The sequence below is a fragment of the Aspergillus lucknowensis genome (genome assembly GCF_044049455.1).
Source record: "Aspergillus lucknowensis strain CBS 449.75 chromosome Unknown BJX67scaffold_36, whole genome shotgun sequence".
Classification (NCBI taxonomy): Eukaryota; Fungi; Ascomycota; class Eurotiomycetes; order Eurotiales; family Aspergillaceae; genus Aspergillus; species Aspergillus lucknowensis.
In genome coordinates, this window is record NW_027263580.1 from 23,947 (window position 1) to 42,553 (window position 18,607).

General features: G+C 52.2%; 6 protein-coding genes across 6 annotated transcripts; 2 read left to right on the plus strand and 4 right to left on the minus strand.

Moving 5' to 3' along the window:
• Positions 1-466: 466 nt before the first annotated feature.
• BJX67DRAFT_373517 (Clr5 domain-containing protein) lies at positions 467-2,328 on the minus strand (the record flags this gene model as incomplete). The annotated part of the gene is made up of 2 exons (XM_071031403.1): positions 467-2,132; positions 2,213-2,328. 2 exons carry the CDS (start codon positions 2,326-2,328, stop codon positions 467-469), a joined length of 1,782 nt encoding a protein of 593 aa, XP_070883846.1.
• Positions 2,329-2,522: 194 nt separating this feature from the next.
• BJX67DRAFT_193096 (uncharacterized protein) lies at positions 2,523-4,062 on the minus strand. The gene has a single exon (XM_071025373.1). The coding sequence runs from the start codon at positions 3,750-3,752 to the stop codon at positions 2,715-2,717; it is 1,038 nt and encodes a 345-aa protein (XP_070883847.1). The 5' UTR covers positions 3,753-4,062; the 3' UTR covers positions 2,523-2,714.
• A 1,584-nt stretch (positions 4,063-5,646) lies between these two features.
• Positions 5,647-8,995, plus strand: BJX67DRAFT_193845 (heterokaryon incompatibility protein Het-C-domain-containing protein). Its single transcript, XM_071025380.1, has 4 exons — positions 5,647-6,074; positions 6,131-6,303; positions 6,382-8,278; positions 8,341-8,995. Exons 1-4 carry the CDS (start codon positions 5,743-5,745, stop codon positions 8,720-8,722), a joined length of 2,784 nt encoding a protein of 927 aa, XP_070883848.1. The 5' UTR covers positions 5,647-5,742; the 3' UTR covers positions 8,723-8,995.
• Positions 8,546-11,020, minus strand: BJX67DRAFT_193752 (FAD-binding oxidoreductase). Its single transcript, XM_071025379.1, has 4 exons — positions 10,614-11,020; positions 9,237-10,511; positions 8,989-9,164; positions 8,546-8,910 (listed from the first exon to the last, which is right to left on the minus strand). Exons 1-4 carry the CDS (start codon positions 10,876-10,878, stop codon positions 8,809-8,811), a joined length of 1,818 nt encoding a protein of 605 aa, XP_070883849.1. The 5' UTR covers positions 10,879-11,020; the 3' UTR covers positions 8,546-8,808.
• A 525-nt stretch (positions 11,021-11,545) lies between these two features.
• BJX67DRAFT_373520 (NAD(P)-dependent alcohol dehydrogenase) lies at positions 11,546-12,734 on the plus strand (the record flags this gene model as incomplete). The annotated part of the gene is made up of 3 exons (XM_071031404.1): positions 11,546-11,572; positions 11,628-11,750; positions 11,802-12,734. 3 exons carry the CDS (start codon positions 11,546-11,548, stop codon positions 12,732-12,734), a joined length of 1,083 nt encoding a protein of 360 aa, XP_070883850.1.
• A 329-nt stretch (positions 12,735-13,063) lies between these two features.
• On the minus strand, positions 13,064-18,551 carry BJX67DRAFT_373521 (Oxysterol-binding protein-domain-containing protein; the record flags this gene model as incomplete). Its single annotated transcript, XM_071031405.1, has 7 exons — positions 13,064-13,091; positions 13,146-13,803; positions 13,864-14,765; positions 14,962-15,713; positions 15,773-16,126; positions 16,179-17,560; positions 17,618-18,551. 7 exons carry the CDS (start codon positions 18,549-18,551, stop codon positions 13,064-13,066), a joined length of 5,010 nt encoding a protein of 1,669 aa, XP_070883851.1.
• Between the last annotated feature and the right edge of the window lie 56 nt (positions 18,552-18,607).

The following is an 18,607-nucleotide window of genomic DNA, read 5'->3' on the forward strand; positions in this document are numbered from 1 at the left end:
GGGGTTTGTGACTGAGTTGAGGGCCATCATTACAATGCTCGCTTTGTGGCGGGTGCCAGAGATTCTAATCGCCAGGCTTCCAAATTATTCGTCCGTAATGATTGAAAAAGTGTCTGTTGTCCAATTTGCTGTCTTGTCCTACGTGCATGGACGGCTCGCTTAAGGCCCTGCGCCGGTTTGCGAGCCCGCAGATTTGACCGTGACTCTTCAAGACTGAGGAAATAATTGAATGCTAAACGCGTCTGCACGATGCCAGAGTCTGAACACTACTAGTAGTAGATGCTGGGTGTGTTCAGTTTATTTCTTTAGTTTTTCACATCTATTGCAACTTGGGCAGTTCTAAAATTACGTGTATTGTAATAGTTTTAGATTTTGCTCCGCTGCTGGTTACTGGCGATGTACAGTCAAGTTGCGCTAGCCTCGAGACACAGCAGCACTGAATTGGCAATAACATGCCAATGTACATTCATTCCCGACGTAGGTAAACCAAAAACGAAGCGTTTCTCCCCTGTAAGTGGCTCAGATACCCGGAAAGTTCATGATCATTATTAATCACAAAAGCGGCATCATTTTCATTCGTATCTGCGCCGAAAGCTTCGAGTTTTGCAACGACGGATCCAGGAAATTTAGCGGAAACAAGCTGCCTTAGTTCGGTAACAGACTTGGGCGTCCATTTCTCGACCCAGGGCTTGGTCTCCGCATGCAGTTCGCTCTCAGAATTGACGCGAAAGTAGACAGAGACTGGCATAACGGTGGAATCTAACATGGGGTCGACGTATTCGAATGCGTTTCCGGGATGATTCGAGGGTGTGGTGAACGATGTATCATTGGCGGCTTCCAAAAGCGAGGGATCGATTTGCATATCACTTAGATCGCCTGAGGTAATCGGTGCGCTGGCAAGGGCCTGAGAAGCAAGCGTGCTAATGCCATTTGGAATGTCACTGTCAAAAGGGCCAATGGTATCAGTGTCCCTGGAATCAGGGACACGGGTGTTAGTGGAAGGGGCGTGGCGCCTTCGGGAGGGGTCTCTTTTCGTTTGATCATCGCGAAGTCGCTTCATTACATCGCGGCACAGCACTTCCAGTGCCTTCAACTTCGAGGCATGAGCGGGATCTGCCGGCCCTGATGCAAGTATGCGTTGAAGTAGTTCTGATCCTCGAATCCATTGCTCCTTGAGTTCCTTCCAGTGCTCATCACCGGCCTCCAACTTACTCGTGAAATGGTCCTGTTTGAGCGTATTATAGAATGCATTGCGAATCTGACGGCTCTCCTCAGGGTTGATCCCAAGCGTATTTTTGGCTTCAGCAATAGTCATACGTCTTTCCAAAGTCCGCATCCGCTTTGTTACGTCGGTACACACAATATCAAGGGCGAGAGATTTGGCCTCAAGTTGACTGGGATCTTCCCAGAACACTCGCTGAAGGTGTTCGGATGTTTGAATTAAGTGATTTTTTGCCTCTTGCCACTTTTCTGGGCCAGCAATCGTTTTTTTAATGAAGCCCGCCTTCTCGCAGATTTGTTGAAAATGGTCCCTGACTTGGCGATATGCGACATTGTCGAGGTTGAGGTACTTCTTGCTCTCGTCGATGGTGGTCTCGGAGGGAAAACGTGGTGGGCCGGGGGGGTCCGCCGGTAGCCCAGCCCATCCTCTCGTACGTCTGCGACGCTTCCTGGAAGCCCAACGCTCTGCGCTTTCTGCTTTTAATTGCTCGAGCCGCTCTTTGCGTTTTGCGGCTGCCTCGACTGACAAAACTGCGGGTGAAGGGCGTGGTTCCGTTGTTTGAGATGAAAGAGTTTCCGCCTCAGTATAGGGCTCTGGGTTCTTGTAAACTTCTTGCTGCAGCGCGAGCAGGCCGTCGTCTTCTGGTGGTTGAGCGGGACTTAGCGCGGCCTGCTGTGCTTTCATCCCGTTTGGGACTCGGAGTAACCAACGGTTTTTGGCACGCACCCGCATCAGCTCACGTTCTTTGATCTGAAATCCTTCTTCATTGAGTATCCGAAGCATATCTCTCTGACTCGTGTTTATCTCCCAGAGCTGCTTGACGCGAGCAACGAGCTGCACATTCTTGTGTGCTGGGTTTTGCTTGGATGGAAAACCCCATCGTTTGAATTGGGTTTGAAATGCACGTTTGCTAGCGAAGGCGATCAACAGTTAATTGTTGTTTAAGTGGTATGGGGATTTCGCCGAATGTTCCAAAAAGAAAAAGCATACCTCGGAGAGAACTGATATACATTCTTCATGTACTCCATGATTTCCTCCAACGCCTTCCGATCTCTGATATACATCTGATAACATATTTCCCGTTTTCCATCCCAATCGTAAACCATGGTGAAGAAGACTCCCCTCCGAGTTGGAGGGGCGCTCCAGGAGCGAACCCGGTAAGTAAGTTCCACTGGTGTATGAAGGAGTCGCCAAATGGAGGGTGCATGTGGAGCACTTCGCGGGGCGTATGTTGTCGCTCTTGGGCGCCGTAGTCACAGTCCGTAGTGAGTTGCGTCGCTGTTCAGTTCGCCGTAGCCACAGACGATGCCAAGATGGGTTCTATGGCACGTGATGCGAACCAAGGAATGGGTTGACGAAGGCTGGAACCTGCGCTTTGTTGCAATGCGACTGAATGAGCTTAGAAACGGGCTGATTGCAAAGAGTGTCTAAGAGGTTTACTTTATTTACAGCAATACATGGTGCTTTATCATGATGAGCTTCGGCCTCCACATCAGCTCAACCTGCGAACTCTTCTTCGGAACTTGAAGACCCTGGTCCGCAGCCATGTCAGAAAAAGCATCCATGTGCTTTTCGACTGGGATTTCCAGCTCTCCGAGTTTGTTGGGGGGCGCGATGCGGGATGCGGGCGATGGGGGGAGTCACTTTTCCTCGTGTCCTTCACCGTATCTTGTTCGTGTCCCTTATCTTGGATATCCCCATCTCTCAATGACGCTCGGTGGTCTTGCTTCTCCTTCCGCTTCATTTGCCTTTCTTCCGCTTTTATTCGCTGTTGCTCGAACTTGCGGGCTTTAGCCGCTTCCTTTTCTTCGAAAGCTTCGCGTGCTGCCTGGACTGTGGCCGCTCGGGAAACGGGGTCCATACTTGTCCGGGTCCTGGAGCGGAAGACGAAATCCAAAGACGACCGAGATGTCGGAGACGTCGTATCTAGCGTACTGCCATTATCTCGCGAGTGACTGAAAGATGAGCGGCCCGTTATGTTGGTTTGCGAGGCTCCGGGTAGTCGTGTGAACGAATTGTCCTGGATTTGCAACGATAAACGGGACCTAGGCCCCGACGACGCACGACCTGCTTGGTCATTGAACTCTGAACCAGAGTGGTTCAAAAGATCTCCTTCGGCAACTCCATCTTTAGGCGAACCACGGCCCTCGAAGTACGAGTTTTGACAAGAGTGGGCCGCCAACGGGGGCGTATACGCGCGGGGTGCAAAGCGCATCGGGTAAGGATACTGTGACCCCGCCTTGGCTATACTGGAGCTGCTGGTGGTGGAAAGCTGAGAATTGCCACTCGTGGACCGGCGATGGTAGTCGGATAATTTCCTCCTGGTTGGAAAGTTGGTGTAGAGGTCGCTTTGAACGCTATCTCTCTCGTAGGCTGTGTAGATTCCTAACCCTTCTTGTTCGACTGATGATCGCGAGAGATCGATTGATGTGGAAGGCGAGTCGTCTCGCGATACCATTCGGAATAGAGGTTTTATTTGCACTTTCGCGAGATGTTTTCTAGAGGGACTGTCAATCACGGGAGAGGGCATAACTGAGATATGGGTCTCAAGCCGTCTGCAGTAAGACCAGCGCCGGATGTACGCGTGGCAGAAAGGCCCTCAAAGCTAGGTCTTGAAGTTTTGGGGTTATCCCTTAACTCAGGGGTACCTAGAAGTCGCGCAAAGATTGGTGTGCAGTCTCCTCCGCAGTCAGCCGGGGCGAATATTGCTCAAACCTGGACGAAATCCAGCCTGCTCACAAGACGAGGGGAGCCTGATTGGCGGAAATACCATCAGTTAACCAGAGCCTTGATGGGATAAAGCGTGCCTGGCTTAGTTCTCCCTCTTTCACCCTTAAAAATCGGTCCAACTGGATTGATCAGACGAAATTTGCGTGCCATAAAATAGCCAATATGCACCCCGTCGCCCCCTCACCACCTCTTCTGATCGCTCCAGATAGTGCTCAAAGCAAGATAGTCTACTGCTGGGTCCTCAGATGCATTGTTTCAATGGTAAGAAGTTGAATTGTGGTACTGCTTAGCGGCTGGCCGTCGAATGACACTGTAGGGAGTGAGATCTGAGTGCGATCTGTCAGAGGTCGAGATGCCTGAGTCGCATCCCCACGAGTTGGGGAGGAACTGGGACGCGGGAAATTGCAAGAGGCGACGAAATCAAAAGGACGGTTCGGCAGCGGCGGTGAGACGAAGAAGGCGATGGGCGCGGACTTGGAGTGCGCTGAGAACGGGAGGGAGTTCTTCCAAACTTGAAGGCTGAGCGGGCGCGATCAGACCTGGACGGATGCGGAGAGATAGTGGCCCATAGATGCTCGGTGTGACCAACCGGGCTTTCCGATGAAAACCAAAACATCTGCACACTGCGCACCGCACGGCGATGGGTGCACAAGGTTGGAATAACTCCTCTGTACTTATCCTAGCATTCTCTGAAGACATTTATTTGATTTGGTTTGCCTTTTGTTTACCGTTTGGGGCTGGAGCGGTCACCGCTACACGCCACCCACACATGGATGGAGGAACCAGGGCTGGTGCCGCATCCTCACCATGAATACTCGAATGTTGAGATCTCCGCGACTCGCAGGGCTCTGGTAGTCTCTTCCTGAACTCAGGGAAGCAAAAATAAAAATAAAAATAAACCTGGTCAATGGGTCATCACTGGAATCCGCGACTTCTCTTAATGTTGGATCATCGAGCCAGCCTCAGATCCTCTCTTTCAGGGATTCAGGCACAACCCCTGATCCTCTTGATTCTGGGTCAGACCTCGCATGGTCCATGGAACGTTGTTCGGAGACGGATCTCCTGCCGACCCTTGAACAGAACCAAAGTTGGCTTTTGAGTGTGGCACTTCTCTGAAGTTTCATCCTTCCTGGCAATGTCTATTATTGGCGGCTTCGATTCATGTTGTTTTTGAACAACTCGGGGGAGACGAACTTATCACCAACCTTCGGCTGTGCTCTTTCCGCCGGCGCTCCAACCGCCTGCACCGTCGTTGTTGTGAACCGGCCAATCCATCCATGGAGATAAATCTGACCTTCCCTGTTGGTGCATCCTTTGACCAACCGCACACATGTATGCTCTTTCCCTCGCATGCCGAGGCGATTCATGCCTCGCGTTGTCAAGCGCCAATCAAGCAACGAGTCTCCTGGCTTTCCGAAATTCCGACCTCGAGTCTCCTACCTGGGCATGCGTGGTCTTTTTACCCAACCAGCAGGCGAATCGCCCCACCCAGCCTGAGCACAGCACTGGAGATGTCCATCACTTCCCTTCCGTGCATCTGATGGCGGGGCAGCTGAAAGCCCCTCCCCCTCCTGTTTCAGTGTCGCTTCGGCCATGAAGCTTTTTCGCCCTCATCCCCTTCTCCCAATCCCTCTTCCCTCTCGTCTCCCTTGACAATCACCAAGAATACTAGGCACCATCACGAAAATTCACTCTTGGTTTAACCAGTGACGCTGTGAGCAAAAGTCGAGCCTCTTGCACATTTCCCACACTCCAACTTGCCCGATCTGTGATTTTGGAAGATTCGAGCTATGGGTCCATCCTTTTCGAGCTTGTGCCTTCTTATTTTCCTCTTCCTTTCGTTCTCTGGAAACGCCCATGCATTCGGTGCGGGAAATATTGCGTCGCTCTCTAAGATCGAAGGTCAGAATTGGCGGCATGGCGACATAGAAGATGCCCTCTTGAGTCTGGCCTTGGCCCGTGTTGCCGGTGGCCGGAAGTTCACCAAACTTGATGTTCAGCGGGTTTATTTTGGCAACTGGTTGCGAGATTACAGCCAAGCTGTTGACGTTGGAACCTTGAAATACGTCAGTGCTGAGGCTATACGGATTCTTCTATGGGTCCTGGGTTTCTTGAGCTTTGGGTAAGATGATGCCGACGGCCTCATTTCGCTGCTGGCTCACTGCTGATTATTTCTAGATATGGTACAAAGGAATTTGAAGTCACAACGGAACGCCTGGGATGCTACCAGCCCACTGAGCATATCGATAACCCATTAGGCTATGCCGAAGGGGAGGATGCTCGAAGCTATGACCGGCGCCTCAGGGGCCCTGTTGATGAGGAGCGTGAATTAGGCATTGATCATAGGACAGGTGTGTGACATTGCTATATTTCAAAACCCAGCCACCGTGCTAACGGTGAGGATCCGTGATTCTCTTATCCCAATATAGGTCTTAAGAACTACATAGCAAATGAGCGCTTGGATATCGCAACCTCTGCTGGGCTTGTGCGACGGGTATTTCGCCGTTCTGTTCAGCTGGGGCGAAAATATGCTAGATCCGGGAACGAAGAAGACCTACATGAAGCTCTCCGTCTTCTCGGCACTGGCTTGCATTGCTTGGAAGACTATGCCGCGCATTCGAACTATGTGGAGCTGAGCCTCATTGAACTTGGCGAATCGGGCGTGTTCCCTCACGTTGGCCGTTCTACTCAACTTGAGATTGAGGGTGTGCGGGAGCCGGTTTACCCTTTGGTTACGGGTACCTTTGGTGGAGTTGATTTCTTCCATTCGGTGCTTGGTGAAATATCGGATAAGGCGACTCAGTCCGAAATTCAGGGTTTGGAAGGGGTCATTAATCAATCGCAAAGTGATTCGCCGTCGGATAGTTTTCTTCAGGACTTGTTAAGCAAGATCCCAGAAGGGCTGATCGGTAGCAGCGATGAGAAAGTTGGTAGAATGGACGAGCTCAAAGCTGAGTCCGAGAACGCGAAGAACAGGAATCAGCAGGTCTCTCCCCGCGAACCCGAGGAGTGGGCCAATTATTTGGACGATGTCCAAAAGCAAATTTACCCGGTCCTCGAGTGGCATGATGAATTGCTCAAGTCTATCAATGAGGCCATTGAAAAAATCCCGGTTCTGCCGGACCTCATCGAACAAGTCCAGGAGCAGATAACGGTCGCTGTCTTTTCAATACTCGCCCCTTACATTTTACCCATACTCCAACAAGTGAAGCTCGAGCTCCAAACGGGATCCTCGGAAGTCATTCAGAGCAGCAGGGACCAACAGCATATTGTCTTCAACGACAACCACTGTACCAACCCGACACATTCGATGCTTTCTAAGGATCATTTCTCAAATATTCTCAACGAACCAGCCGGTCGGATAGCCTCTCGAGTTGTTAAGTGGACCGTGCCGCAACTTATGGAATTGTGGGATGATGAAGGGGCGGACATCGATTCTACTCTGGATAGGATTGTTTCCGGTGTTTTTCACCATCCAGCCTTGCGTCAGGGAGGGAGGGACGGCTCCGGGGAAATCCGCCGGATCATGTTTGGAACCGTCCAAGAGTGGTGGACGGAGAAGTCGCAGTCTGAGATCCAAGCCCTCCGGGAGCAGCTTTCCCGTGAGGGTGTCCGGAAGGGGAAGAACCATAAAGAAGGAGTGCATGATTCTGGGCACGGTTGTGGCAAGCCACTCACTGTACACAAGGATTCACGGAAATCGGGTCAAACTCGAACGTCAGATATGAGCGGCATTGAAAAAATAGCCACAGATGCTGCTGGCGGCGGACCCCTCGGTGGCCTTGTTGGGGGGCTCGTGAGTGGTGTCGGCTCGATGTTACTCAATGAATCCGGAGGCGAATCTCGGCGGCCACAGGAGCCACGGGAGCCTCGGCATGAGCAGCGCCATGGGCAGCGCCATGGGCAGCGCCAACATTCATCTCGGCACGGTGGCGACTCCGAAGACGAGCAGGAACAGCGGGAGCACCATCATCGCAAGCATCGCAGCCGATCGCGACATCAGTCACCGCGGGAAAGTGAGGATTCCGACAATGAACACAAGCGGCACAGGCGACATGATCGTAAACATAAGAGCCGCGAGCGTTCCCACGAATGCAGCAGCGGTTCCGAAGACGAGAAAAAGAGCCGTAGACATGGATACGGCCAGCGCGAAGGTCGGTATGAGGATGGGGGGCGTGAATACGTTCAGCAAGTGTCCGAAAGATCTTACAGGCAGGAGCGTGATGAGTATAGGGGCGAGTATACGCAGTCAACTTACGGGTCTGGCAACCGCTCTTCATACCACCGTGAACAGCAGGAGTACTACCAGGATAACAAGTCCGAGCAGTAAGACAACCAAGACTTCTTGGCGCTATATTATGGTGAACAATAGGCTGACAATATGCAAGGGACTTTACGCCCAGGTATGGAGGTGGATACGATGACCAGAGTGGTGGATACGGGTCGCGCGATGATTACAGGTCCCAAGGCGACGGATATGGATCCAGCGGGGCGTACGCGTCCCGGGCTGAATACTCCTCTCAAGGTGAATACGGCTCTCGTGGCGACTATAGCTCCGGAGGGGCCGGATATGGATCCAGCGGGGGGTACAGGTCCCAGAGTGGATACTCCCAAGGTGAATACGGCTCTCGCGAATATGGCTCCGGGGATGAATATGGTTCTCGAAATGAGTACGCTCGTCAAGAGGGATACGAACAGAACTATGGCGGTGGATACTCGCAACGTGGGTACGGCCAGCGCGATGATGAAACAAGGGGATACGGATACTAGAGTCTGGGATATAGCTGCTCCTTGGGATTGGCAGCTGGCAGGATAAGCTTCGGAGATGTGTATAGCACCTGTCAGAACTATTACAATTACCATTCCTTGATCTCTCCAGGCTTTGGTGTCTCGACTCGCACAACTTTGTCACAGTTGAGCAAGCGAAGCGGATCCAGCGCCAGTTTTAGCTGTTGAAACTGGTGTCAGCCTTTGTGTTGGTAGGCAACAGCGGACTCAAGAGGGGGAAGGCAAAATATGGAAACGAGCTAACTTACCCGTCGCATAGCGTCCACCGCCGGCTCGCCAACTTCATGCTCGAGGTAATCTCGCTTGATGAGACCAACGCCGTGTTCGCCGGTCACTGTACCTTCCATTTCCACGGCCCGCTTCACCATACGATGAACAACGCCTTCCGCGGTTTTCTTTTCCGCTTCATTAAACAAAATGATTGCTGTTTACGCATTAGACGCCACGTCGCAACAATCAAAGCCAAGTAGGCCCCAGGTAAAGTAGCTTAACCTACCATGGAAATTGCCATCCCCGACGTGACCGCAAATTCCCGCGAGTAAACCGCTCTGTGTCATGTCTTGCTTCGTGGCTTCAATGATATCAGGTAACCTGCTCATGGGAACAGCTACATCCGTCGTCCATACGTGATCCTCGGGGCCTCGTCTCATAGCCATCACACTCCAGAGCGCATCTTTGCGAGCGCTCCAAAGGGAGCGCATCTCCTCGTCACCACGAGCAAATTCGAATGACTTAGACTTGGCCGCTGAGGCGATCTTCTGGACCAAGCCGATCTGTTCCTTTACGCCGCTTGGCGTCCCCGTAAACTTGAAGAAGAGGGTAGGAGCTTCCTGCCATTGCCGTGATGTGGCTCCGCTAGCATTGATGCATTTCATTTGCACGTCGTCTAGGATTTCCACACCAGCAACGGGGATCCCTTCCTCCACGACACGGGTTACGCATTGGGCTGCGCTATGAATCGAGGGGAAGCTTGCAACTGCAACACTCTGGCTCTTCGGCTTGACTGTCAACTTCAACGTCGCTTCCGTAACAAGCCCAAGGGTCCCTTCGCTCCCAATAAAGAGGCGGGTCAGATCGTAACCGGCGCTCGATTTCCGCGGACGCTGTCTTGTTTTAATAATGGTCCCGTCTGCCAGAACAACGGTCAGAGAGAGAACCCACTCTCTCATAGTACCGTACCTGTAGGCATTCGTCCCCGAACAACCGGTGCCCACCATGCCACCAATCATAGCGCCAGGACCAGGATCCGGGGGGAAAAAGAGGCCCTCGTCGGCGAGGTGATCATTCAATTCCTCCCAGCCGAGTGCAGGCTGCACAACGACATCCAGATCCTTTTTGTGCAGCTGTAAAATGCGATCCATGCGGCGGAAATCAATGCACACCCCTCCCCTTGTAGGAGCGAAGTGGCCCTCCAGACTTGTTCCGCCCGAGTAGGGTGTCACCGGGATACGACGTTGATGGCACACCTTCATGATACGGGATACCTCGTCGGTGGTCGAAGGGTAGAGTACGAGGAAAGGCTTCTCGTTCTCTTTCGTCGTGTAGGACGACCAGTCAGATCCTGCGTGCGACACTAGATCCGCGTTCTCCGTGGAGACATTTTCCTTTCCTAGAATCTCGACGAAATCTGCCCAGGCAGCTTGCATATTTGATTGCGAAACATCGTGTCGCGGGGATTCAAGTCCGTAAATGCTTGATGTCGATGTCGCCGGTAGGCTCGCGGGTTTGAGAGATCCTAGATAAAATGCTCCGGTAGAGAACAGCACCAGCGCTGGCACATAGGGTTAGCAAAGGCAATGATGACACAAAATGGAACAGCCAGAACGGCGCAAATAGCTGTTAGGGGTTTTCAAGGCTTTATGGAGTAGCGTACCAAACATCATGGCCGCATAGCGGCCACCCTGGGATTGAGCCTGGTACTGCGCATAACGCTCCTGCTCCGCGCGCTCACGCCTCAGGCGCTGCTGTGTACTCTCATACAGTTGGTTCTTGAAGGACTGCGGTCTCTCATCCGCAAACCAGGAGCAGCTTGAGGCGTGGAAGCCCCGCCGCGTGGGTAGCAGAAGGGTCCGACTGTTGGGCGGTCGCAAGGCAGGTAATATTGGTCGGAAGGCCCGCACAGCGTTTGGTCGCACCATAGTGGGAGGGCAGGGTAGGGTGATGGCGATGGTTAACTGGGGCAACGCGAGGAGTATACGGAGTTATTAGTCTCAGTCTTGAACAGGAGCCATGTATGATGCGTGGGAGTTGCCCTTCGTCGAGAGCGCAAGCACAGGTGCAAGTTGGAAGTGCGGACTTGCAGGATTGTCCGAGCGGAGAGCCCGAGCTTCAACGCCAAGGAATGAGCTCGCCAGGGATGGTGCAGAAGAACGACTCCCTCACTTTGGACAACCAGTCCAACCGCCCCACGCCCGGATAAATCGTTCGCAGAGTCGTCCCGGTTAATTTGCAGCAGCCATGCCATGGCCCATGGGCGTGGGTGTCGGCGTGCCCCCTCGTCGAATCACAGTCTTGCAGACCCCGCCATGACCAGAGCTGCCCACTGCCCACTGCGCTGGAGCTCCAGCAGCTCGTTCTCAGCACCATCTTTTCTGAGTATCTCGTTGGCTATGGTGGGGAAGGTCTGGTCGCATGATACTCCGAATTCTCAGGCTATCAATTTGAGTCTCGGTGCTGTTCTCAAGGACGAAGAATCCACCCCTTCCCCAACGTCGTACTGCCAGTAGGAAGTATAAATTCCCCAGCACGCCTTCACCGATTACCCTTCCAGGAACAATTCTCTCTCATCATCGCCTTGCCTGCACAATGAGCTCCCAAACTGCGACAGCTCAGGTATGTCCCGCCTTCTGAATCAACGAGGACAGCGCTGACGACACGCCCAATCCAGAATCTCTCCTTTGTTCTTCAAGGAATCCACAAGGTTACTTACGAGGACCGCCCCGTCCCGGAGCTTGGAAGTCCCCATGATGTTATAGTGAATGTCAAGTACACTGGTATCTGCGGCAGTGATGTATGTGCCGTCCACCTATCTAGGGTAAACCCTTGGTTGACATCTTCCCAGGTCCACTACTGGGAGCATGGCGCGATTGGGCAGTTCGTGGTAAAGGACCCTATGGTCCTGGGCCACGAATCTTCGGGAGTCATCAGCAAAATTGGCTCAGCGGTCACGACCGTGAAAGTTGGCGACCGTGTTGCAATGGAGCCCGGTATCCCCTGCCGCCGGTGCGAGCCTTGCAAAGCCGGCAAGTACAATCTCTGTGAGAGGATGGCATTTGCCGCCACCCCACCTTACGACGGCACCCTTGCCAAATATTACGTTCTACCTGAAGATTTCTGCTACAAGCTACCTGAGTCCATCAGCCTGCCTGAGGGTGCACTGATGGAGCCTCTGGGTGTTGCCGTACACATCGTGAGACAGGCCAGTGTCACTCCAGGCCAGACTGTCGTTGTCTTTGGTGCTGGGCCAGTGGGCCTTCTCTGCTGCGCAGTCGCTAGATCTTTTGGCGCTTCAAAGATCATTGCTGTAGATATCCAGAAGTCAAGGTTGGAATTCGCGAAGAAGTTCGCCGGGACAAGCACATTTGAGCCCTTCAAAGTTTCGCCCGCGGAGAATGCAGCCAGGATCATTGAGGAGAATGATCTGGGACGCGGCGCGGACGTCGCTATCGACGCTTCGGGTGTCGAACCCTCCGTCCACACGGGCATCCACGTCCTCCGCCCCGGGGGCACTTACGTCCAGGGTGGCATGGGCAGGAGTGAGATGAACTTTCCCATCATGGCAGCCTGCACGAAAGAATTGAACCTGAAGGGTAGTTTCCGCTATGGCAGTGGCGATTATAAACTTGCAGTCCAACTCGTTGCATCAGGCCGCATCAACGTGAAAGAATTGATTTCTGGCACCGTCAAATTTGAAAACGCAGAACAAGCCTTCAACGATGTGAAGTCTGGGAAGGGCATCAAGACGCTCATCGCTGGCCCGGACACCATTGTCTAAGTTATCTGCTGGTTCAGTAAGGTTGGGGTGGGGGGTGGTGTTTCGGTGGACATGGTTAGCTTCCAACATGTTATGGGGACACTGGATCTGATAGTCTTCAATTATTCCACAAGTCATTTGCATATGACTTTTTTTGAAAGTAATTCCGTAGCCGCGCGTTCTGTTAGTTGGGTGGCCTTTAAGGCAATCATGCAGCAAGATTTCATTTGTTAAAGTTGTTATCGGGGGGAGTAAAATGAGTCGGGTCAAGATAGAAGTAAAAATTATTATACACAAAAAGGGATATGTATATGGGTACAAGCCCCTTTAATTCCAACCTGGACACTGATTCACGAGTTCCTGAATGTTGCTTCGTACCTGAAAAGCCTTGTTAGCATTAATCCCCTTTTGGATAAAATCAAGCGAACATACCTCTTCCCTCTAAACGCCCATAATCCCCAGTTCCCGCAAGAGACATCATGCGGATCCAAATCGTTAAGGTCCCACCGTAGACTACGGAAAATGTTCTCTCCCGGCTCTAGCAGTATATCAAACTCTCCCGCGCACTTCTCACTCACCCAGTTGATGTCCCGTTCCATATCCCAGTGCGTGTAGCCAGTAGCGATAATAGGGACCTTGGTCTCAAGGAGTTGCGGTAGAGTTTCCTCCCACTCGTGAGAGCTAGCCGGGTGTCCGAGGCCTGGGTGGAAGAGCACAATGCAATCGAGGTACGGGTCGAAGGGTTGGAAGTACTGTGCCTTGTACATTGTGTGGAAGTAATCGACGTACGTTGTGATCTTCATCTGCCCTCCTAGTCTGTCTTCTACGATTCCCCCAAATGGATTCTCAGGGGTGCGCTCGGGAAGCGGGAACTCTTCATCGCGGTTTGCCATACTCTCGGGCCCGATAAAGACGAGATTAATGAGAGACCGCGGGAAGATGTAGCTCAGCTGAAGCCACACATCGCGAGGTAGGGAGGATTCTGCACGCGCTCCCAGAATAAATATGCGGACGGGCGGTGCCTTCACGCGCAAGCCCTGGATGTCGGTGCCTTCTCCGGTTCTAGGTGGGTGTAAGGTATAACGGAGGGCTATAAACAATTATATTAGCACGGTATATAACCCTTTAGTCTCTTCGCTGATTGGCGTACCGCTTATACTCTTGAGGCCCTCAGTAGTAAGTCGACCATCCTTCCGAATACTGTACGGGCTCAATTCGTGTAACACACTCCCAATCGTGAGCGGGTACGTGAGCATCCGTGTAACCTGCCGCATGCTTCGGTCCTCATTAATCGCATCAAACTCCCGCGTATACATGAAGGTATCCCAATTCGTCATATTGACGACAAAGTTCTCGTCCTGCAGGCCGGGGTACGTGAATTCTGGGAAGAACCGTCCCGAGTGCAAATCATGATCGTCCTCATTGACCTGTCTGAGAGTTTCACAGACTTCCAGGTGGGCTTCATAATCATCCATCCAATGCCCCTCAGAGCAGTATATCGGGATACCGCAATCAGGACATTCGAAATGCGAATGGGCAGGCGAAATACTGGAGCTTGAGGAGGTTTTGCGTGATTCCGGGTCATGTGGGGAGACTGGCATTCGAGTCTGCCGGTGGCTAGGATGAGGACAAAATGCATTTTGTTTGATAAAAGCCGCACGCTGTCGGATTGTCGGAGCTGGTGAGTGGGAGAAATTATGGAACAGGTTATTCGGTTTCAAGAGAGCCCGAGGGTCGGGTGCGGTATTCGATGTTGTGGACGTCGCTTTTTGTACCGCTGCTAGGAGGGAGGGTTTTAAAGACGAAGCACGTTTGGTCGCCAGCGAGGAATTATCAGACAATAGAAGACCATTATTCTGGGGCTGGATTCTTCCCGTCAACGTAGCAGACGAACTGTAAGCTCGGCGTGAATTGGCGACATTGTGTGAACGAAGCCGATGCCTGGAGAATGCAATACCTCGCCGAAGCACCTGAAGACAGCGTCCACAGGTATACTCGCCGGTCATTACGCCGGTTAAGTGGAGGTGCGGAGAGTTGCAAATCGTGCGAAGGCTTTTGGCTCGCTCCTCTTTTGGCCGAAGAGTCCCGCAAGTCGCCAACACGTGACTCGGTGCTTGCATGTCCGTCGGAGCCCAGAAGGGAGTATTTTGGGTGGGGGGATAATTATTCACATAATCATAATCTATTCAGGCTATACTTCACTGCAATCGTACTGTCGTTTGTCGAGCTTCAAAAGATGTCTTCGCACTTGCTCCAATCCTGTCTCTCCCTGCAACCCCAGTAGTCGCCAGTATGCGCCCAATATTCTTCCCCTGTGATGGAACACTTGTCTTTGCTGAACCATTTGGGTTGGTACTCGTCGCCCTTGGCCTCTCGTTCCCTCCGTTTTTCCCGCTGCTTTTCTTCGACCCGATGCTTCTCGGTAGCGGCGAAGTCGTATTCACCCTCCTCCATTGCGCGCTGATCAGGTCGAAGTCGGGTATCAGTAGGCGGAAGATGTGGTCTCAGACTGTCAGTCAGTGCGTTGAGGGTAATGACGAATGGGGTGAGATTAAATGGAATTCCGGTCGGACGAGGATGGGCCTGCCAGACCAGGATTGTCTTGGCTGACTCCGGATCCTGCCCCGAGACTGGGGCTTCAAATCCTGGGGTATGGCGTGCATAAATCTTGTCATTCCATCGACCGCCGATGCTCCACCGAGGCGAGCCGTACCGATCAACAACCTTGCCGGACACTTGGTACGCTGAAGATGCTTTCCAGCCCCTAGGCTTGAAGTCTAGGTAGCATACCTCCCCGGTAGTCCAGTTCTTGATCTCCATCAAACCATAATTATCGACTGTAGGATTGCCGGTAATGATACCTATAACTGAGGATGTGACTTTCTTCCATGTATAAAGTTCTTCCCCTCCAGAAGTAGGGCGTAGTTTCAGGAACCACGTTCCTAGCAGATTGATATCAAAGGATTTACCGTAGAACTTGGACTTAAGAGACGATTCGCCCTGCGCCAAAATGAGTTAGCTTCCGAGGGAAACCTTCATTAGGTGCTAAGAGGTCTCACCCAGTAATCCCACTTGGGCGATTCGGCCAACGCAACGCCAATCGGAGGGTGATGGCTGACTTGTTCAACGAAGAACCGATAACCCTTGTCAGGCCTGACATATTCGAAAGTCTCACCTAAAAGAGGGTTGAACGGTTTGGCAACGCGGCCGATAGTCGAAGCATATTCGCTCGCAGCATAGGCAGCAACATATACTAGGCGCTCCATTGAATCGGTCTGGTCCGCAGCTACATCAAGGAGATCGGTGTATTCCAGATCTTCCGCCACACGTTGGAGCAGTGATGTTGGCTCGTTGAACGAAACGGGGAGGGTCATCTTCGTCATATCTTTACCGATCATAGACTTCAAAATGCCCTGGACGAAGAACATTAGAGCACTACCAGAGGACATAAATATGACGACTTACCCATAATGAGATCTTCGGACGGTTGTCGTAATCCATTTTGAGCTTCTCTCTGATGGGTTCTTCGTATCCTTCGAACGAGGGCGCAATTTCGGAGCGTCTCACAGCACGAAGCTCAGTAATCTCCTCCGGGGCTGCCTCTTCTTCGTTCGCCTCCGGTACAGTGCGGTCCACCACCTCGATCTCTCCTGCATCTATCGCATCAAAAAACTCCTCCTCCTCGGCGTCGTCTGATTCTGAATCATACAGGCCACTGATCTTTGACAAGGCAGACTTCTTGCGTCGTAGCGAAGGCCGGCCGGTATCCTGTTCCTCGAGGTATGAGGAATCCTCTACAATTTCCGGAGCTCGGGTCTTTAGGTCTTCATCAGCCTCTAGTCCCGCTTCGTTGGACGCAGTCTTGACGGCTGCACGGCTCATGTTGGGTGACGAGCTCTCAAGAGCTTCCTTAAGAGCTCGCTTAGTACGCCTTCTCTTCTCCTCCGACTCGCCCATCCTAGACTGTAATTCTTCGTGCTCTCGAGCAATCCGTGCCATACTTTCCTCCCATGTTTTACGCAGGTAAGCTTCTCGATTTAATCGGTACTGCCAATATGAATCGCGGTCCCGGGAAATCTTGAGGAGATTCTGAACTAGGTGCTTCAAACTGCTCACAGCAGCCTCATAGGCAGTCAAGGCTTCGCTGACCGCAGGATCCGAAAGAGCAAGGCCCGGGTTATTTGACCTTTCCGCTTGTAACGAAGAGGCAACATTCGCCAGAATCTCAAGTTGGAGTTTTGCAGACTGCGCGGTAATGTTCATAGCGTCTTTGTCCGTAGGGGGTGTCTCGCGGCTGGAAGCATAATCACCATAATCATCATCATCGCCCTCTAGGTCAGGGGCTGTCGTCACATGGCTAGTTACCCTATTTATATCGTTCTGAGGGCCTTGATCGAAAGAGCCGTATAGGGAGCCATCGTCATCTGGCGGCCCACCGTCGAGAGTAGTGCGAGACGCATACGTGCTGAGCTTCGTGCCACTACTACTAGGGACGCCGAGAGACATAGGAGCCAACCCCTTCCCATTAGACTTCGAGGCTGCGTAACTTGGAGATTCAGACGGATTTTCACTTGGTCGACCCTCGATCTGATCGATCTTTGCCTGGCGTAACGTTTCCGCATGCTTCGTTTGGCGCCGTTCTTCCTCCTTTGCCTCGTCCTTTGCGAATTGAATGGCGTTATTGAGCGTCCAAAACCAGCGCTTCGCCTCAACAACGTGATTTGCTTTGAGGTGGTATTTGACAGACGACTTTCCAAGGATTTCAAACCGTGTTTTGTCCTGGGAGTCCATGCTGAGTCTGGCAATCTTCATATTGATTGCGCCACGACATGCAGAGCCCGCATCATCTGGACGGCTGGGTCAGATCGAAGGAACTTCATCCTATAGCGGCACAACTAACTCACCTTGATGTTTGTAATAACTGAGGACTCCGTCCTCGAGAACAAACCATCGAAGTTTGTAACCACTGGTATAATTCGTCCATTTCTTCAGGTAGCCCCTCATCTCCCGAGAATCCTTGCCACCAAATGAGGTCTCACCGGCCCCAGGTCGTCCAGAAACACCTTGGCCGGAACTACTACCGAGAATAGCCTTTTCTTGGATACCCCGCTGGGCAATAACAGCAGCAGGAGACTTCTTGACTATAGCCCGTGTCCGATCATCCTTCGTAACATCCTGGGGTAGCTTGCCCTTCTTGTCCCGGCGAAAGGGATCAGCTCCATGCATCAAGAGAATTTGAATGAGTTTTGTATCTTTCTTCCTAGCTCCTTCGTGAAGGAGAGTGCCACCCGAGTGGAGAGTGGCAGAGTCCGTGACGAGATCCAAAGCGTTGACATCCAGAATGCCTTCAACGCGGGGCTCTTCCAGTAACTTCTCTAATCTATCGTAATCGCCTTGGGCAATCAGGGTCTGAATCTCCTGCGTCTTTCCATCTATAAAAAGAGAGCGAGCAAGCTGTAGCTGCTGAAAAATCTCCGGAGTGCACGCGATTTCAAGGGCTGTTTGGCCTTGGTAATTGACAACTGAATCGTTGATGAGGGGTCTATTTAGCAGCTCGCGGACTACGGGGCCACGCCCGAGCTGAGCGGCAAGGTGAAGAGGCGTATTTCCATCTCGATCGCACGCGTTGATGTCAATATCATCACCAGTAGATAACACGTATTCAACAACTTGTGGCTCCGCACACTGAATTGCTAGGTGGAGGATCGTTGTGCCCGTGAGACCGTTCACTCCCTGCGGATCCCTGCTCTCTTTGATAGCTTTAGAGATTGCGGTCGTGTCACCGCTTCGTAGGATCTCGAAGAGTCGGAACGTCCGCACTGACTGGTCGAGGGACATGGTCCCGCTCTCGCTTTGGATCAAGGAGGGCAACTTTTCGATGTTGTCGCCGATGC

Bases quoted from the DNA above. Each gene is read 5' to 3' on its own strand.
- BJX67DRAFT_193096 (XM_071025373.1), bottom strand. From the start codon at position 3,752: ATGCCCTCTCCCGTGATTGACAGTCCCTCTAGAAAACATCTCGCGAAA.
- BJX67DRAFT_193845 (XM_071025380.1), top strand. From the start codon at position 5,743: ATGGGTCCATCCTTTTCGAGCTTGTGCCTTCTTATTTTCCTCTTCCTT. The intron at 6,075-6,130 runs GTAAGATGATGC...GATTATTTCTAG, and splicing joins CTGGGTTTCTTGAGCTTTGG to ATATGGTACAAAGGAATTTG. The intron at 6,304-6,381 runs GTGTGTGACATT...ATCCCAATATAG, and splicing joins AGGCATTGATCATAGGACAG to GTCTTAAGAACTACATAGCA.
- BJX67DRAFT_193752 (XM_071025379.1), bottom strand. From the start codon at position 10,878: ATGGTGCGACCAAACGCTGTGCGGGCCTTCCGACCAATATTACCTGCC. The intron at 9,165-9,236 runs GTAGGTTAAGCT...ATGCGTAAACAG, and splicing joins CGGGGATGGCAATTTCCATG to CAATCATTTTGTTTAATGAA. The intron at 8,911-8,988 runs GTAAGTTAGCTC...GGCTGACACCAG, and splicing joins CGGTGGACGCTATGCGACGG to TTTCAACAGCTAAAACTGGC.